The sequence below is a fragment of the Hemitrygon akajei genome, chromosome 21, assembly GCF_048418815.1.
Source record: "Hemitrygon akajei chromosome 21, sHemAka1.3, whole genome shotgun sequence".
Classification (NCBI taxonomy): Eukaryota; Metazoa; Chordata; class Chondrichthyes; order Myliobatiformes; family Dasyatidae; genus Hemitrygon; species Hemitrygon akajei.
In genome coordinates, this window is record NC_133144.1 from 61,945,978 (window position 1) to 61,965,453 (window position 19,476).

Consider the following 19,476-nt stretch of genomic DNA (forward strand, 5'->3'; position numbering starts at 1 on the left):
ACTGAACATTCCTAGACAGTTTCGAGGACGCTGCAGTTTGATGTTTAAACTCTGTGTGTTATTCTCTAGTTTTTTGTTATTTGAGCTGTTTTTTTTTTTGGACGTTGGGTGTTTAATGTTTTCTTTGAACGATTCCATGGTGTTTCTTTGTTTCGTGACTGTCGGTGGGAAGACGAATCTCAGGGTTGTATACTGCATACGTACATTGATAATAAATGTACTTTGAATCCTTGAACCATGCTGCCTCTCATTTTGTATATAATTCTCTCCGCATTCACTTTAAACCTATGCCACCTAGTTTTAGACTCTGGGGAATAAAAGACTCTGTCGACCCATCGACCTTGTCCCTCATAGTTTTATAAACCTCTATAGAAACACACAAGCTGAGCAAGACCCTGGCTATTGTGTTACCTTAATACCCAATGGGAATTTGAGTGCAGTTGGCTCTGAGTGAGTACGCTATGGGCTGTTGTGCAGCTGGATAATGCTACACCCCAGCTTGCCAGTGGTCTTTGAGTGTTATGGACTATCAAAGTCACTTGTTGCAGGTAAATATGGGAGCTTAAAAGAAAATTAAGCCAAACCACATGCATTGTAAATATCTGTTTTGTACAGACTGAAGCAGCCCTGCAATCTCGTCGTTTTGAGCAACGACAAGAAAGTTCTATGCTATTCTGCTAATTATTAATGTGGATAAATGATTTTGTGGATTTAGGGTGCCACGGTACTGTAGTGGTTAGCACAATGCTAGTACAGCTCGTGGTGCAGGAGTTCAGAGTCAGTTCCAGCCCTTTTTCTGAGGAGTTTGTATGTCTTCCCCGTGACCATGTGGGTTTCCACTGGGTGCTCCGGTTTCCTCCCACATTCCAAAGATATATCGGTTAGTAGGTTAATTGGTCATTGTAAATTGTCCTGTTACAATGACGTGTTGGCCCAGCTCGTTGGGCCAGAAGGGCCTATTCCATGCTGCATCTCTACATGAAAGATACATGAAGTAAATTGGACTGTGTGCAATAAATTACAGAATACACAAGTCAGGCTGTGAGAAAAATAATTTTGTGGTTTCCCTGCTGAGATTTGCTGAATTTGTCTGATGGCTTCTGTTGCAGGTGATACAGTATTCATCGTCCTACGGAAACAGAAGCTGATATTCTTACACTGGTATCACCACATCACAGTCTTGCTCTACTCCTGGTACTCCTACAAAGATATGGTCGCAGGAGGCGGCTGGTTCATGACGATGAACTATGGTGTCCACGCCTTCATGTACTCATACTACACCCTGCGTGCAGCGGGCTTCCATGTGCCACGCCGGTTTGCCATGCTGATTACCCTCACCCAGATAATGCAGATGGTAATGGGAATGCTGGTGAACGTGCTGATTTACATGTGGATGGAGGAGGGCCTTTGCCCTTCTTTCTTTGAAAATATCATCCTGTCTTCCATTATGTATTTTAGCTACTTCCTGCTCTTTTGCTGCTTCTTCTATGAGACCTACCTGAGTAGAAAGAAGGGTTTAAAGGCTGCATAAGCTTGGGCCCAGTAACGGGATGAATGGAGTCACGTCAGGCATGGATGGTGTTAAGATTTTTTGTCAAAACGGTTTGGGGTGACTTGACACCAACTGTGGACTGACTTTTGATAGGATTACACTCTTCCATGTTCACGCTTCCCACTGCGCTCTCCATTAGGTGGTGTTGACTGACACTACCCGTTCCTGGAAACACTGATGGTATCGGTGCTGGGGCAGGCTGGCCCCACAGCGTCGACTGTCAGAACCCTGTCCTTTCCTTGTTTTTGATAAGCCGCGTGCGATGTTGAGACAGAATAGAGAGTGCAGAAGTGGTAAAGAGGAAATGAGTGGGATCATGCCAAAGATTAACCATGGGTTGTGGTGTGTTTGATTGGAGATCACAGAAGAAGTCATAGCTGTTCTAGCTTTGGTTTCCTGCCCGAGCTTCACCCTGTGTTATTCTGCAGTCAAAACACAAGGGAAAAGGACAGAGACTATTGGAAGTACAGCAAATTTAATATCAGTTCAAAACAAACTTATGTCTCAGAGTTTTCTAGGCTTTGTTTCACTGCAGTCCAGCTAAATATTGTGTAGAGTAGGCTTTGAGGGATCCTATATCTTTTCCACGATAAAATATCAGATTGGCATTTTCCCTATGCTAAGAGACATATTATGCGTTTGGATTTAACACTAGAGTTTGGCCTGTTGACTGCACATATCAACAGAAGGTAACAAAGTTAGTGCTCGGTAAGTTTACCATTTTACCAGAAGCTCGACAACCAAGTCTCAGAGCTATTTGTTCTATTTATACATGCGCAAGACACAAGGGAGTTCTTCCTTTGTACTGTTGCCTCTAAATGAATAGAGTGTAAATGTAACTTTTCAAGGAACCATATCCCATTATATAAAACCATACTTTACTTACTACTTGTTACACCGTTGGGGCTTAAGGGAGCAGTGAGGGTCTTCCATCTTCATTGCTGTTTCCGTAACAATTTCTTTTTTTGACCAGTCAGGGTTGTTAGCCCTGACCTGAACCCCTGAGCCTGGAGGACCGGTGGACTACTCTTAGTCTGACCTCTACCCTTTGACCTGTTTGGCATGGGTGACCCTACAAAGAGCCAAAGCACAAGGCGCTGACTCCAGCCAACACAGCTCTCTGGGTCATTGAGGCACACAAGCCTCCAAACCCTACGACAAGGTTGTAGTCTGCTTTGAGGATAAAACCGCACTTTGATCATTAAGTAACAAATTTTTTAATGTAATAGGGATGGTAGCAGGACAGAAATGTGCTGACTGGTTTTCTGAATTTTAACAGTTCAATTTATTAAGTATTTGTGAAACTGCTGCTAGCAGTTATTGTTGGTGGTATTGAGTACAGAAATGCTTAGCACATTCCTCTGTCCACCTGTTTAGAGAAAGTTAACCAAATTAATGTAAATAAGCAAATCTCCATCAAAATAGCTCGAGGAAAGTACTGACTCAGCATGGATCACCAACAACAACATGTAGACCTCAGTACTGCCAAACCAACTTGTAGATTTCAAGTCATTAAAATGTTCTCCTGCAGTGTAAAAGTAATCTTTTGGTTTACCAAAGCATTCTCAATGGATTGTCCTTAATGTTAATCATAATGCATCGAGTCCTTCATTATGAGGATCAGTCCTTATATAGATTTTGAATTTGCCCCCTCTGTTCTTTTAGGCATACATTTTGGTACTTCTCTGACAAGTTTGTTAAACACAAGTTTCATGTTCATAAAACTGTAAGAAATAGGAGCAGAATCAGGCCATTTGGTGCATCGAGTCTGCCCATGGCTGATTTATGATTCTTCTCAACCTATTCTCCTGCCTTCTTCCTGGAACTTGTGATACCCTTGCTAATCAAGAACTGTCAACCTCCACTTTAAATATACCCAATTCCTTGGCCTCCACAGCCATTTGTGGCAATAAATTCCACAGATTCACCACCCTTTGGCTAAAGTAATCAGTAGTCATGCAATGCTGAGTTCTTGGTTTGTTTAAGAACAGTTTAGGAACTAATCAGAGAGCAGATTCAAGATCGTTCAATGTTTTTGTATCCATTGGTGTAGTCCATGAAACATGATGATTACATGAATGGATCTTTACATGCTCTTGGGTGCTCTTGCATGGCCACTCAGTACTGAGGGTGCTGAAGGAGCAATATAGCTTTGTTGGGTTGTGTAGCTGCTGGATTAATTGGCCAGAGGAGCCAATAACAGAGGGAACTTGATTACTGTTCTTACCTGTGTTTAGATGATGGCAGATCTCCAAAGTTAGGCTGTGCTGTCTGTTGTTCACACTGCAGTCCAAAGCCAACTTCAGCCTTTCAGAGAATTCCACCAGACCAGAGATGATTCTGCAACAGCTTAACAAAAGAGCTTTTATCAAAAAACCAGCAAGAGTAGATCATGAAAAAAGCACACACATTCTTCTTAGAATTTACGAGAAACCTGGCCTTTGTATGCTCTGTAAAACTTAAGTAAATTTGATTCTGCAGTAGAGTTCATAGGGGATTACTTAGAATATTAATAGCAGGCAAATGGTTGGTCCCTCTCTTTTTCCATGTACTCTTTCCCCCCACACACACAAACACATACACATTCTTTTAATATTCACTGTTATTCACTCATGCCTGTAATGAGTTGAGAATAGATCTCTTATCTAACTTTCTGAATGGGCAGTTAGTTCATGTGTGTGTCTTTGTAGCATTCTCTGAGTATACAAATAGTGAAGAGTGCAGTAGATTTGATAGTTAGAATTTACTTAACACTGAGAGCAACAGGCAGGATGCTGGAGGAACTCAGCAGGTCAGGCAGCATCAAAGGAGGGAAACGGGCGGTTGATGTTCTGATTCACTGTCCATTTCCTTCCACAGATGCTGCCTGACCTGCTGCGTTCCTCCTGCATTTGGTTGTTGCACCGGATTTGAATACCTGTAGTCTTTTGTGCCTCTACTTTTATTGAGGGATGATTGATTAATTAATTGTTTCATGTAAGGAGCAGGGAACAGTGACTTTGGACTTACTACTTAAAGCTGAGTAAGACATGGGTTTGCATTGGCAGGACTGTGTGAAAAGATGAAGGAATCTATGTTCTTAGACAGTGGAGGAGTGGGGAATCTATAAAGACAATATATATAGAATAATTTATCAGTGTGAATAAATGCTATACATATTTGCATATGGAGTCATGATATAAGGGCTTATAGTACTTGTGAGGTGCGAAGGACGAGCTTTAGAACATCTTCAGAGGCTGCTTTTCAATAGAACAATTGTAAAGGATTAAAACAACTCAAAAAAGTGAGAATAAAAACAGATAATGCCAGAAGTATTCAGTAAAATAGAGACCATCTGTGGAGAGACTACAATGTAATGTTACAGGTCAGTGATCCTCAGTAATGCGTCATGACCTGAAGCATTGACCTTGTTTTCTTCTCTCCGCAGATGCTGCCTGACCTACCAAGTGATTCCGGCACTTTCTGTTCCCGTATTAAATTTTCAGAGACTAGTTTATGCTCTAACACAAGCGTATGTGCATTTAATATTTGAAGGTAGCTCATTTTTTTTAGGGCAGCATTTCTTTATGTTAAACTTAAGTGAAAAGAGCTTTAAAGTTTGTTTATTTTTACACAAAAGTATCAAAAAACAAAAAAAATGATGGCAGAGCTGCTAGATTTTATTTTGCAATTTTTTTTTAATAAAGAGCAGCTGGAGCATTTGACCTGAACATGTTAACGTTCTCTTCCCATCTCATTCAGTCCTATCCTGTATCCACTGGCCGAGCTCTCTTATCTAAAGGGAAAGACTTTGGTTTCAAGTTGAAGTTGTATATCGCCAAAAGAAGCAACGTTCCTCCAGACCAAGGTGCACAACATTTAACTCACACACAACTCATGGCAGTATAATGGTTAGGGCAACACTTTATAGTACAGGTGACCCAGGAAATAAATTAACAAGTAACAAGGTCCATTCATGACACAAGTTTAAAAGTAAACACTATAATGTTACTGGCGCTTTGTACATGGTCAGATCTGGATGGTGGTAGGGAATTCAGTAGTGTCATGGCCTGGAGGAAGAAGCTGTTTCCCATCCTTAACAGTCCTTGCTCTAATGGTACAGTATAGTTTAATTGTTCTTTCTGATCTGAAGATGTGAATTACTGTAACAACAGCTTGGGACATCAATTCTCTGAATAAACAGGATAAAGCAGAACTTGTAGACCAACTGCCAAGAGAATACAAGTACTTTTTTAAGGCAATTACTTTAACTCAAGACAGATGGTTTATTCTGAACGTGTTCATTAGAGGTGGACCGAGCGTGAGCAGTTAGGTCAGCATCTATGATGCATTCTTCAGCTAACTGGCTCTTTAAGTTATTCCACAAGGTGCCACGGTTCCGTAGCGGTCAGCACGATGCTATTACAGCTCAGGGCATCGGAGTACACACTTCAATCCCAGCGCTGTTTGTAAGGAGTTCGTATGGTTCCCCATGACTATGTGGGTTTCCTCCGGGTGTTCCGGTTTCCTCCCACAGTCCAAAGATGTATTGGTTAGTAGGTTAATTGGTCATTGTACATGGTCCTGTGATGAGGCTAGAGTTGAATCGGTGGGTTGCTAGGCGGTGTGGCTCATTAGGCTGCAAGGGCCTGTTCTATTGTTGTATCTATAAATAAATCAAATAGGTTAAGAGATAACCAGACTGTTGGGTCTGGAGTCACATATAAGCCAAACCACGCTAAAAGTAGCTTCCTTCCCTTACTGAACATTAGGTACATGAATAAATCAGGTGGGGTTTGTGATAGTTTTATGGTCACAATTACTGCTATTCAAGATACATTTAAAACCATAAGACCATAAGACATAGGAGCAGCATTAGGCCAGTTGGCCCATCGAGTCTGCTCCGCCATTCTCTTGTGGCTGATACTTTTTTCCCCTTCCAAGCCCCACTGCCATGTGCATTCAAGAACTTACCAATCGCTGTCTTAAGTACACCCAACAACCTGGCCTCCACAGCTGCCTGGGATAACAAATTCCACAAATTCTCCACCCTCTAGCTAAAGAAATTTTTCTGCATCTCTGTTTTCAATGGATGCACCTCTATCCTGAGGCTGTGCCCTCTTGTCCTAAATTCCTCCACCATGGGAAACATCCTTTCCACATCTGTCTTTTAACATTTGAAAGGTTTTAATGAGGTCCCCCTCTCATCCTTCTAAATTCCAGTGAGTATTGACCCAGAACCATCAAATGTTTCTCATATGATAATACTTTCATTCCCAGAATCATCCTTGTGAACCTCTTCTGAACCCTCTCCAATGCCAGCACATTTTTTCTCTGATGAAGAGCCCAAAACTGTTCACAATACTCAAGGTGTGGCCTCCCCAGTGCCTTATAAAGCCTCAGTATCACATCCTTGCTCTTGTATTCTAGGCCTTTTGAAATGAATGCTAACATTGCATTTGCCTTCTTCACCACCGACTCAACCTGCAAGTTAACCTTTAGGGTGTCTGCACAAGGACTCCCAAGTTCCTCTGCATTTCAGATTCTTGAATTTTCTCCCCATTTAAAAAATAGTCTGCACAATTATTTCTACTACCGGTGCATGACTATGTATTTTCCAACATTGTATTTCATTTGCCACTTTCTTGTCCTTTCTCCTAATCTGTCTAAGTCCTCCTGTAGCCTTCCTGTTTCCTGAACACTACCTGTCCCTCCACCAACCTTAGTATCATCTAAACTTGGCAACAAAACCATCTATTCCATCATCTAAAACATTGATATATAGCATAAAAAGAAATGGTCCCAACACTGACCTGTGTGGAACACCATTAGTTACTGGCAGCCAAGCAGAAAGGAATCCTTTTATTCCCTCTTACTGCCTCCTACCAATCAGCCAATGCTCTAACCAGTCCAGTAGCTTCCCTGTATTACCATGAACTCTTAACTTGGTAAGCAGCCTCGTGTGGCACCTTGTCAAAGGCCTTCTGAAAGTCTACATATACAATATCCACTGCATCGCCTTTATCTATCCTACTTGTAATCTCCTCAAAGAATTCCAACAGATTCGTAAGGCAAGATTTTCCCTGATGGAAACCATGCTGACTTTGTCCTATCTTTTCCAGTGTCACCAAGTACTCCGTAAATCCTTAACAACTGACTCCAATATCTTCTCAACCACTGAGGTCAGGCTAACTGGTCTATAATTTCCTTTCTGCTGCCTTCCTCCTTTAAGAGTGGAGTGACATTTTTAATTTTCCAGTCCTCTGGCACCATACCAGAGTCCAGTGATTTTTGAAAGATCATTACTAATGCCTCCACAATCCCTACAACTACCTCTTTCAGAACCCTATGGTGCAGTTCATCAGGTCTGAGTGACCTATGCACCCTTAGGTTTTTCAACTTTTTGAGCACCTTCTCCCTTGTAATAGTAACTGCACTCACTTCTCTTCCTTCACACTCTTCAACATCTGGCACACTGCTAGTGTCCTCCACAGTGAAGACTGATGCAAATTACTCATTTAGTTCATCTGCCATCTCCTTGTCCCCTGTCATTATTTCTTTGGCCTAATTTTCTAGTGGTCCTTTATCCACTCTCATCTCTCTTTTATTTTTTACACACTTGAAAAAACTTTTACTATCTACTTTGATATTGTTTGTTAGTTTGCTTTCATATTTCATCTTTCCCCCCAATGATTCTTTTAGTTGTTCCTGTAGATTTTTAAAAGCTTCCTGATTCTCTATCTTCCCACTAATTTTTGCTTTGATGTATGCCCTCTCATTTGCTTTTACATTGGCTTTGACTTCCCTTGTCAGCCATGGTTGTACTATATTGCCATTGGAGTATTTCTTCAATTTTGGAATACATCTATCCTGCATTTATCTTATTTTTCTCAGAAACTCACCCCATTGCTGCTCTGCTGTCAACCCTGCCAGCGTCTCCTTCCAATTTACTTTGGCCAACTCCTCTCTCATACCACTGTAATTTCCCTTACTCCACTGAAATACTGCTACGTCAGACTTTACTTTCTCCCTATCAAATTTTAAGTTGAACTCAATCATATTGTGATCACTGTTTCCTAAGGGTTCTTTTACCTTAAGCTCCTTAATCACCTCTGGTTCATTACATAACATCCAATTCAGTGTAGCTGATTCCCTAGCGAGCTTAGTGACAAGCTGCTCTAAAAAGCCATCTAGTAGGCATTCAACAAACTCACTCTCTTGAGATCCTTTACCAACCTGATTTTCCCAATCGACCTGCATGTTGAAATCTCCCAAGACTATCATAACATTGCCTTTTCTATTTCAGAGCCTCAGTGGCATACACTCAGTGGCCACTTTATTAGGTATGCCTTGTACCTAATAAAGTGGGCACTCAGTGTATGCTCATGGTCTTCTGCTGCTGTAGCCCATCCACTTCAAGGTTCAGAAATGCCCTTCTGCACACAACTGTTGTATTGCATGGTTATTTGCATTACTGTCACCTTCCTGTCTGCTTGAACCAGTCTGGCTAATCTCCTCTGACCTCTCTCATTAACAAGGCATTTTCACGCACAGAACTGCCTCTCACTGGGTGTCTTCTTTGTTGTTTTGCACCATTCTCTGTGAACTCTGGAGAATGTTGTGTGTGAAAATCCCAGGAGACCAGCAGTTTTTGAGATGCGCAAACCACCCTGTCTGGCACCCATAATCATTCCACAACCGATGTCGCTTAGATCACCTTCCTTCCCCGTTCTGATGTTCGGTGTGAACAACAGCTGAACCTCTTGACCACATCTGCACATCTGTCTTGAATTGATACCACATGATTGGCTGATGAGATATTTGAATTAATGAGCAGGGGTACAAATGTACCTAATGAAGTTGCCACTGAGTGTATTTGTTCATATGGACAGGTCGAGAGTGAGGAAGAAAGGAAGATCTAGGGACTATTTGGACAACATCAGGTGGTTGATGGATTCTGATGTATATCCTGGGTTTCATTACGTCTGCTGCGAGTCCTGGAATAGCATAGTTATTACAAATCTTAACTAGCAGTTACATTTACAGTGTGAGCTGGATGAGATGAGTTGCCTTAATGTTGAAATCTATGGGACTATAAAACAACTAAGAGACAGGTGCTGCGGACGGGGCAGGTTTTAGATGTCTTACTGGCGTGGTGTAAAATTCTGGGTCTCTGTACTTCCCTCCAGAGTCAGCTGAGATCTGACTCGGCTTGCACTAAAGATTAGCAACACACAGAAAATGCTGAAGGGACTCAGCAGGCCAGTCATCATTCATGGAAAAGATTAAACGGTCAACGTTGGGCCTAAACACTTCATCAGTCTGAGGGAGCTGGAACAGAAAAAGATGCATAGATCAGAGGGTGGGAGCTGCCTTTGCTATTCACATCAAGTCACAAATATCTTCAAAACCTGTCTGCAGTCATCTCACGCCAAATTGTATATTCTGTTTAACTCTGTAAAGTATGTGTGGGTAGGAATTCATCCAGTTGCTTGCATCCTGTACACAGGTTAGAGTTAGAAGTGCCCATGTGTTATATTCTGCTCCCAGTAGCTGGTTCTGTTAAAAGTCAATAGAGGCAGTGTATAATACACAGATACTGCACATGAACTGGAGGTGAATCTCCACCCCAATATTCTTATTGCTTGATTGCATTTATGAGTGACTATATTATGATGTTGCTGGTATTTTATTTCAGGAGCCATGGTCTTTTGGACAATTCAGAACTTAAACTTGAGTTTATTATCTTTGGAATATGAAAGCCATACGATAATCAGTTACTTGGTGTTTACTTCTGTCAGCTATGGGGACTTCATGAAGTTCTTGACTGCCATCAAGGCAAAAACTGCGTATTTATTCATTATACAGGACCACGGTATCATTGTCAGGGACAATAACTCTTGTGCATCCCTAACTGACCATGAGCATCATGGCTTTCTTGCCCATTTCAGACGGCATCTCGACTGAACCACAATGGTAGGCCTGGAGTTACAAGTAGCCATTTTTTCACCCTGAAGGACAAGTTGTTCTGAGGTGTTATTACAGATATCTGGACTATGATTCTAAGACCTGAATAAATGCCACCTAATTGTTAATAATCTGGAATTTAAAACTTATTACAAAGTTTTAAAATTCCAGATTATTAACAACTAGGTTGGATTTATTCAGACCTTAGGATCATAACTCCAGATTTAAGTATTTATTAGAGGTTTGAACTCTACCAGCATAAAAGATGAAATAGGTGTCGTTAATTGGATTGGAGGGGGGAAGCATGGAGAAGATTTTTCCATTTGCAACTTCAAAGTAAATTGATTGTCCAAGTACACATAGATTACCATATGCTACCTTGGGTTTTTTTTTTGGGCATTCACAGTAGAACAGAGAAATATAATTGACTCAATGAACAAACAAAAGGCTAGGAAGGCGAGGCCATTAATGTATGGCAGTAGTTGTTTAACTGATTTAGGGAAAGGACGGTTTACTCAAGGGACGATTGAACTTGCCAACTCAAGGTGCAGTATTTTAAGGAGAAGGAAGATATAGGAAAGAACATGCTGGTGTTGGGTTGAAGAAAGGCTGAGCTTATGAATGGGCACGAACACCAATATGGACCACCAGGCTCTGCTTCTTCACTGTAAATGCCATGTAAAACTCTAAAATACTGTGTAAGAGAGAGGAAATGGCAGCTAAATATTAATATCGAACAATAGCTATAACTTGTGTCTCCAGGATACAATTCATCCAAGTCCCGTTAGGTGTGGGTTAGGTAGCTAGCTCCAGATTGAGGGTGAATTGCCGCCTTATGTTGTTATGAATGGGTTGTTTTCTATGCTTCACTGTATGTGTATGTGTTGTCGCAGAACAGTCCTCATGGTTTTCTTTCAGGGTCAATTTATCAATTTAAATGTCGCCTCATGTTAATAAGATTATTTTGCACCTTCAGCCCAAATGTCAGTCTATTCCAGGTACGACTCAATCTGCAGTGTAGTTAATAGCAGCCGTCCATTGTCAAGAATAATTTGAACCAAAGTGGGGAGGAAATTCATCATTGGTTGTAAATGCACCATATGTGTGTGTCTGTGAGTGAGGGGTTAGCAGTTAACAGTTGCACTTGTAGGTTTTCACAAATAAAACGGCAGAGGTGTTTTATGTTTCAGAAAATCTGTAGCAACTCGTATTGAACACCAAAAACTTGAAGACAAAAAGTGTGCTAAAACCCTTTACATAATTACGTCACCACGTCAGACCAGACCCTTAAAAGTGAAAGCCCAACTCATTGCAGGTGGTTGTGAATTATTTAGTTTCCACTAATTACATTCATCTCTAGGCCATTCAATCCCATGCATTTTGCATCCCCTCATGCAGTATTCCAAAGAAGAATTTCTCCTCTCTGCACATAAGAGCCAAATGGTTACAAATACTCTGGTAAACAGGAATGGATCTGTTAATGTTCTTAGTCACTTGAGATGTTTTGAAACGTGTGTTCACTCTGTATAATTCTGTCATCTTTTTCACATGGATCGCTGGTCATTCCACCTGAGGAAATAAAGAACCTCAAAAGAAACAGCCACTATGGACAAACATTCATGGCATAGTGTACATCCGAGCCCAGTCCACCTATCAGTTTCATTTTCCTATTACAATATCCAAAATCTTTAAACGTATACCAAAGCTGCTCCTGATGGAAAGCTCCGTGTTAGTGTTTTGTTCAAACATGCACTGTGATCTTAATTTCATTTCATCCCTGCCTCGCTCACTGCACTAGGCACCAGTGTTAGCCACTTGAGTAGTGGGAAATCACAGCATTACGCTGCAGTGGATAACTGCCACTACTCTTTATATGTGCCAAAACAAAACAGGGTGAAATGCTGCAGTAAATTGCTGTCTTGAATCCACAGCTACCATCCGTTCTCCAATCACCTCCTCTTTGCTCCAATTCAGAGCCGAGATCTGACTTTTGAATAATCCAAAAGGTCCATCTTCCAATCTAGCTGGTGTTCCTTTTGATCTGCCATCACAACTCCGATAATAAACATCTGTCTATCATAAGGGAATTGTGATGTCCATAAGTCTTTCTTGTCGTGCACACCCTACAGTCCACGAGACCACTAAACCTGGGCCATTGCTTGCTTATTGAAACTATTTCAGCTCCTTGTCCAGTGCAGTGCCTTAACAGCTAGGGAGTAGAGACTGACACTACCAGGTGGGAAATATTCAGCTATGAAACACGCCTCACCTCACCCTCTCCCTTGCCCTTTTGGCAGTCCATGGAGCCATACAAAGAGATTGTTTTCACAGTTGTTTCACTGCAAATCGCCAACTCTGGTGTCAGAAACTGTCTAGAAGTAAGCTGATCCAACAGATAATGTTCTGTGGTGCCATCTTGTCCAAAAAGACAGTGTCATTTTTGTTTCCTTAATTCTGCTTATCAACACTGTTCAAATGTATTATAATGTACCAGATCTTCTGTACATACACATACTGTATGCATTTGTGTTTAAAGAATGCCGAACTCATTGTCAATGTATTCATTAAAATTTTAAACTATTCATTTATTGTGCTTTATTTCAGGGAGAACAAAATCTAGATTTTCTTGGGCTTGTGTGTGTCTTAAACATTATGAAATAAATCAAAACATTACAGCAAGCTAGCAGTCATTCAGCTGAATTTTTCAGTTAGAGCTTAGTCCCAGCATAAGGTTCATAGCCTGAGCTTATAGACTCTGGAGATACCTAAGAAAGTGGCCACTGAGTGTACTTCTATATGTTTGTGGTCTTCTGCTGCTGTAGCCCATTCACATCAGGGTTCAGCGTGTTGCACCTACAGAGATGCTCTTCTGCACACCGCTGTTGTAACACGTGGTTACATGAGTTACCATCATCTTCCTGTCAGCTTGAACCTGTCTGGCCACTCTCTGACTTCTCTCAATAACAAGGAATTTTTGACCACAGAACTGCCTCTCACTGGATGCTTTTTTATTTCTTGCACCATTCTCCAGGGCAGGGGTTCCTAGGACCCCAGGTTGGGAACTCCTGGACTAGGGGTTGTGTGTGAAAATCCCAGGAGACCGGCAGTTTCTGAGATGGTCAAACTACCCCATTTGGCACCAACAAAGTATTCCATTGTCAAAGGCATTTAGATCACATTTCTTTCCCAACCTGATGTTTGGTCTGAACAACTGAACCTCTTGACCATGTCTGCATGCTTTTATGCCTGATTGGCTGATTAGATTTTACATTAACGAGCAAGTGTACCTAATAAAGTAGCCATTGAGTGTGCTTCTACAAGTGCTTGTTTGGGTGCTTCTGCAATGTTTGCCTGGTAAATTGCTTTCTCACACTGTTACTGACAGCAGCACAAATCTTAAATTGTGCGTCTTGCAGGAACGGCTGAGCAGAGTCAGCAATCACGATGTTATATAATTCAAAACCTCATGATGTAACAGTTTCCTATCAAGGACATCTGACCCGAATCACAAGCGAATTAGAACACATCTATTACGAGATTGTCAAGGATTTCTCAAATCACCGTGCGTGCATCTACTGGAGTGGATCACCTTTGACCAAGTATAGAGCCTCCTCCACTGAATTCGGAGCTTAGAACAGAGAGAGTTGATCATGTTGAAAGATGGGATTTCAAGAGAATGCTTCCTCTCATGAGTGATCCTACATCGAGGCAAAGTTAGTGTCACCTACCTAAGACTGAGACGAGGAGGATGTTAGAATTCTGAACCCTAAGAGCTGTGAAGTGGTAGTCTTGGAATAAGTTCAAAGTTCATTCAACAGCTCTTCGGAATGAGGGGAATCGAGGACTTCAGGGGATCAACAGAGAAGTAGCAAGAGCAATCAGATTGGCCACAATCATATTGAACATTGAAGCAGGCTTGAGGAGCAGAGAATCTGAATCATATCACTGATATGTCATGATTTTTTTTGATTTACAGCCACAGTACAATGCAAGACAAAAATTACTATGTTACAATAAGAAATATATAAAAAGTAGTCCAAATAAGCAAAGTAAACATGAGAAATTCTGCAGATGCTAGACATCCAAAGTAACACACACAAAATGCTGAAGGAACTCAGCAGGTCAGAGAGCATCTATGGAAATGAACAATCAACATTTTGGACTGAGAACCTTCTTCAGGATTGTGAAAAAAAGGAGAAGTTGACAGAATAAAATCCTGGGGGGAGGGAAGGAGGATAGCTAGAAGGCGATAAGTGAAGCCAGGTTGGTAGGAAAGGTAAAGGGCTGGAGAAGAAGGAATGGGCAGGTGCTTATACCTGCACGCAGCTGAAGTGCCATACCTGCCAGTTCACCTGCTCCCTCACCTCCACTCAGGGCCCCAAACAGTCCTTCCAGGTGAAGCAAAAGTGGAGTTCTCAGTTGCCAAATACTTTAATTCCAATTTCCATTCCCGTTCCGACATGTCGGTCCACGGCCTCTTCTTGTGCCATGATGAGACCAATCTCAGAGTGAAGGAGGAACCTCCAACCTGATGGCATGAATATCAATTTCTCTTTCTGGTGAAAAATATTTTCTCTCCCCCTCCCCTCCGCTTCTATTCCCCACTCTGGCTCCTTTCCTCTTCTCACCTGCCTATTGCCTCCTCCTGGGTCCCCTCCTCCATCCCTTTCTCCTATGGTGTACACTCCTCTCCTATCAGATTCCTTCTTCTCCAGCTCTTTACCTTTCCTACCCATCTGGCTTCACCTATCACCTTCTATCCTCCTTCCCCACACCCCCATCTTTTTATTCTGTCGTCTTTCCCCTTGCTTTTCAGTGCTGAAAAGGGTCTTGGCCCAAGACCTTCTTCAGCTGCTTATTCATTTCCATAGATGTTGCCTGGCCTGCAGAGTTCCTCCAGTATTTTGTGTGTCTTGCATAACATACTGAGGTAGTGTTCATGGGTTCATAGTCTGTAAAGAAATCCAATTGTGAAACAAAAGAAGCTGTTCCTAAAACTGTCTTTTCAGGCCCCTGTACCTCTTCCCTGATGGTAAGAATGAGAAGAGATGATGAAGATCCTTAATGATGGATGCCGCTTTCTCGAGGCATCACCTTTTGAAAGTGTCCTCGATGGTGGAGATAGTAGCCTGCTTCTGCTCTTATTTCCAATAACCCATGGCATATAACTGAACCACATTACATAACTATAATGTGTGTACTTCCACTTTGATTCTGGGATTAACTAACCTGCCGCTTTTTCCGGCATAAACATAGGGTTCAGCAAACAATTGAAGCAGAAATTGACTTTGTGAACTGGAAGACTGGGAAGAGTCACAGTCTAGATTAATGGTATTTGATTGTTCCAAAGCTGCAGGCTATGTAATTCCTTCCCAAAAACATCCTCACCTTTGAGGATCAGTTTACATCAATAAGGCCCCATGAGAGTAGTTTGAGTAAACTAGGGATTTTCTCCTTGAGCAAAGGCTGATGAGAGGTGACTTGATAGGTGATAAGAGGCATAGATTGAGTGGGTGGCCAAAAACATTTTCCTTAGGGCATAAATGGCTATATGAGGAGGCATAATTTTAAGGTGAGCAGCAGAAAGTACAGGGGAGATGTGAGAGGTAAGTTGAGACAGTGATGAGTGCATGAAACGCCATGCCAGGGGTTATGGTCGGGGAGTTTTATTAGAGGCATTTAAGGAGCTCTTAGATAGGCACATGGGTGACAGAAAAGTAGAGGGCCATGTAGGAGGGAAGGATTAGATTAATCTTGGAATAGGTTACAAATTCAGCTCAGCACTGAGGACCAAAGGGTCTGGACTGTGCTGTATTGTTCAATGTTCTGAGGTTTTCTGTCATCTCCCCAAATCTTGCTGGATGCGTTTCTGTCATGATATAATATTTGATAAAGTTGGTCAGGTCCAGCTAGTCTTGTGGTACCTGAGCAGTGAGATGGAACTTGTTTGAAATGTAAAATATCGAAAGGAACTCTGACACGGTGGATGTGAAGAGGATATTTCCTATTCTGGGAAGAATTGAAAACTAGAAAGTCACTGACAATAAGGGATCACCCTCCAAAGGTGAAGATGGAACACATAACAGGTCAGTGTGGGAATGGCCCCTACAGCTGTGGTGACAAATCTATCCCTTCTGCCTGTACATGTTCTATAGTTCTCTGTAACCATATTTGTTCATTATGTGCCATGTCATATGACGCAGGTGATCTTGGTCTTTTCAGATTGTTCTTGGCAAATTTTCTACATAAGTTGTTAGCTATTGCCTTCTTCTGGGCAGTGTCTTTACAAGACAGGTGAACCCAGCCATTATCAATTCAGAGATTGCCTGGCGTCAATCGTTACATAACCAGAACTTGTGATATTAGAATCAGGTTTAATATCACCGGCGTATATCATGAAATTTGTTAACTTAGTGGCAGCAGTACAATGCAACACAGAAAGGAAAAGATAAATAAATTAGTTACAGTAAGTATGTATATGTATATTAAATTTATTGTTCAATCATTAAGTTGAATCTGACTCTTTGTGACCTCCTGGGCTCCTGCACACCAAGCCTTCTTGTTGGAAATTGCCTTTCTATGATCCCCCAAGGTCATACACATTGTCTGAGTAATATTATCTATCCATCGTAGCCTCTGTTGTCCTATCCTTCTTTTACTTTGTTTTATCTAACATGAGAGTCCTCCAAGGAACCCTGTCTTCTCATGATGTCGCCAAAATATTTGACATAATCAAGCCTCCTAGTGAGCAGTCTGTAGTCTTCAAGTATTGTCCTGTTGGATCTTCTTACTGTTCAATGAACTCGTAACACTTTCATCCAGCATCCAAGTTCAAAGATGTCGATACTTTATCATGCGGCCTTACTAATAGTCCAGCTCTCACAGTCATACTCGTACATCACAACTGGGACTACCTTAGACTTGACTATACAGATCTTCATAGACAATGTTATGTCTCTGCTCTTCAGTATTTTATCTAAATTTCCCATTGCTGCCCTCCCCAGAAGTAAGCACCATTGAATTTCGTGGCTGCATTTACCATCTATAGAAATCTTTGAACCGAGGAAGATAAACTCCATCAATGCTTCCACTTCCTTTCCATTAATTAACATTGAGTTAATAGGGCTGGTCGACATAATCTTGGTTTTCTTAATATTTAGCAACAAACCAGCTTTTGCACTTTTTTCTTTCACTTTGATTAGAAGCTTCCTCAGATCCTCCTCACTTTCAACCATTAGAGTGGTATCATCTGCATAGCTGTGGTTGTTAATATTTCGGCTGGCAATTTTAATTCCAACATTTGAGTCCTCTAGACCAGCGTTCTTCATGATGTATTTAGCATATAGATTAAATAAGTAGGGTGACAGTATTCAGCCTTGTCGTACTCCTTTCCCAGTCTTGAACCAGTTTGTTGTTCCATGTTCAGTTCTAACTGTTGCTTCTTGATCTTCATACAAGTTTCTCATAGGCAGATCAGATGTCCAGGTATCCCCATTTCTTAAAGGATTTGCCATAGTTTATTATGGTCCACACTGTCGCTCCTTTAAGTAAGTTTTGTTATCTTTCCTTGCTATCTTCTTGAACTTTGCGTTCAGTTGGAGGTACTTGTTCCAATCTCCATTGGTTTTCACTTCTCTTCACTGCTCAGACACTTGTAGAGCCTTCCAGAAAGCCATTTTGCCTTCCTAGTCTTCTTTTTGTTTGCAATATTTTTTGTTGCCATCTCTTGTATGATACGCCTTACTTCAATCCATAGTTCTTCTGGCTTTCTCTCTACCAGGTTTAATCCATTGAATCTGCTCTTCACCTCCATGGCATATTCTTGAGGGATTCTATCAACATCAAACTTCACTGGTACGTTGGTTTTCCTGATGCTTTTCAGTTTCATTCTGAATATTGCAACAAGCAGCTCATGGTCTGAGCCACAATCTGCTCCTGGTCTTGTTTTAGTTGACTGGATAGAGCTCTCCCACCTCTGATTGTGAAGTATAGAGTCAATCTGGTTTTGGTGTTGACCGTCTGGTGATGTCCGTGTATAGAGCCACCTTTAGGCTGTTGGAAGCGGGTGTTTACTATAACCAGAGAGTTAATTAGGTAAAATTCTACCAGGCAATGCCCTGTTTCATTACGTACTCCAAGGCCAAAGTTGCCTGTTATTCCAGGTGTTCTGTGATTTCCAACTTTGGCATTCCAAGCTCCAGTGATAAATGTAACATCCTTTTTTGGTGTCATATCCAGTAGGTGCTGCAGTTCTTCATAAAACTGGATAATTTTATCCTCTTTGGCGTCTGTGGTTGGAGCATAAACTTAGATCACTGTGATGTTGAAAGGTTTGCCTTGAAGTCGAATTGTGACCCTTCTATCATTTTTGGGGTTGTATCTAATCACTGATTTTGATACTTTTTGTTTGACAATTTAAGCCACTCCATTCTTTCTGCAGGGTTCCCACCCACAGTAGAAGATCTGGTAAATGTCTGATGTAAAATGACCCATTTCAGTCCACTTTAGTTTGCTAATTCCTAGTATGTCAGAGCGTATCAAATAGTTAAATTAAAAATAGTGCAAAAACAGAAATAATATTAAAACAAGTGAGGTAGTGTTCATGGGTTCAATGTCCATTTAGGAATCGGTTGGCAGAGGGGAAGAAGCTGTTCCTGAGTGTGTGTCTTCAGGCTTCTGTACTGACTTCCTGATGGTAATAATGAGAAGAGGGCATGCCCTGGGTGATGGGGCCCTTAATAATTGATGCTGCCTTTCTGAGACAACACTCCTTGAAAACGTCTTGGATACTACAGAGGCTAATACTCAAGATGGAGCTGACTAATTTTATAACTTTCCATAGCTCCTTCTGATCCTGTGTCGTAGCCTTGCCCCCACCGGCCCACCCCGTACCAGACAGTGATGTTGCCAGTCAGAGTGCACTCCACAGTACATCTGTAGAAGTTTTCAACTGTTTTAGATGACAAACCAAATCTCCT

The 19,476-nt window shown here is 41.4% G+C and overlaps 1 protein-coding gene across 3 annotated transcripts in view; it reads left to right on the top strand.

Annotated features, from left to right (window-relative positions):
- Positions 1 to 19,476, top strand: part of LOC140714370 (very long chain fatty acid elongase 6-like) — a 152,447-nt gene that overhangs the window by 118,532 nt on the left and 14,439 nt on the right. For 2 of the 3 annotated variants that reach the window (XM_073025574.1, XM_073025576.1), the window contains one exon: positions 1,110 to 13,080. The exons of the other annotated variant lie outside the window; for it this stretch is intronic. In XM_073025574.1, coding sequence (XP_072881675.1) covers positions 1,110 to 1,531 — 422 coding nt within the window. In that variant the 3' untranslated portion in view covers positions 1,532 to 13,080. Of the gene's footprint in view, positions 1 to 1,109; positions 13,081 to 19,476 lie in introns of those variants that run through there. 3 annotated transcript variants of the gene reach the window in all.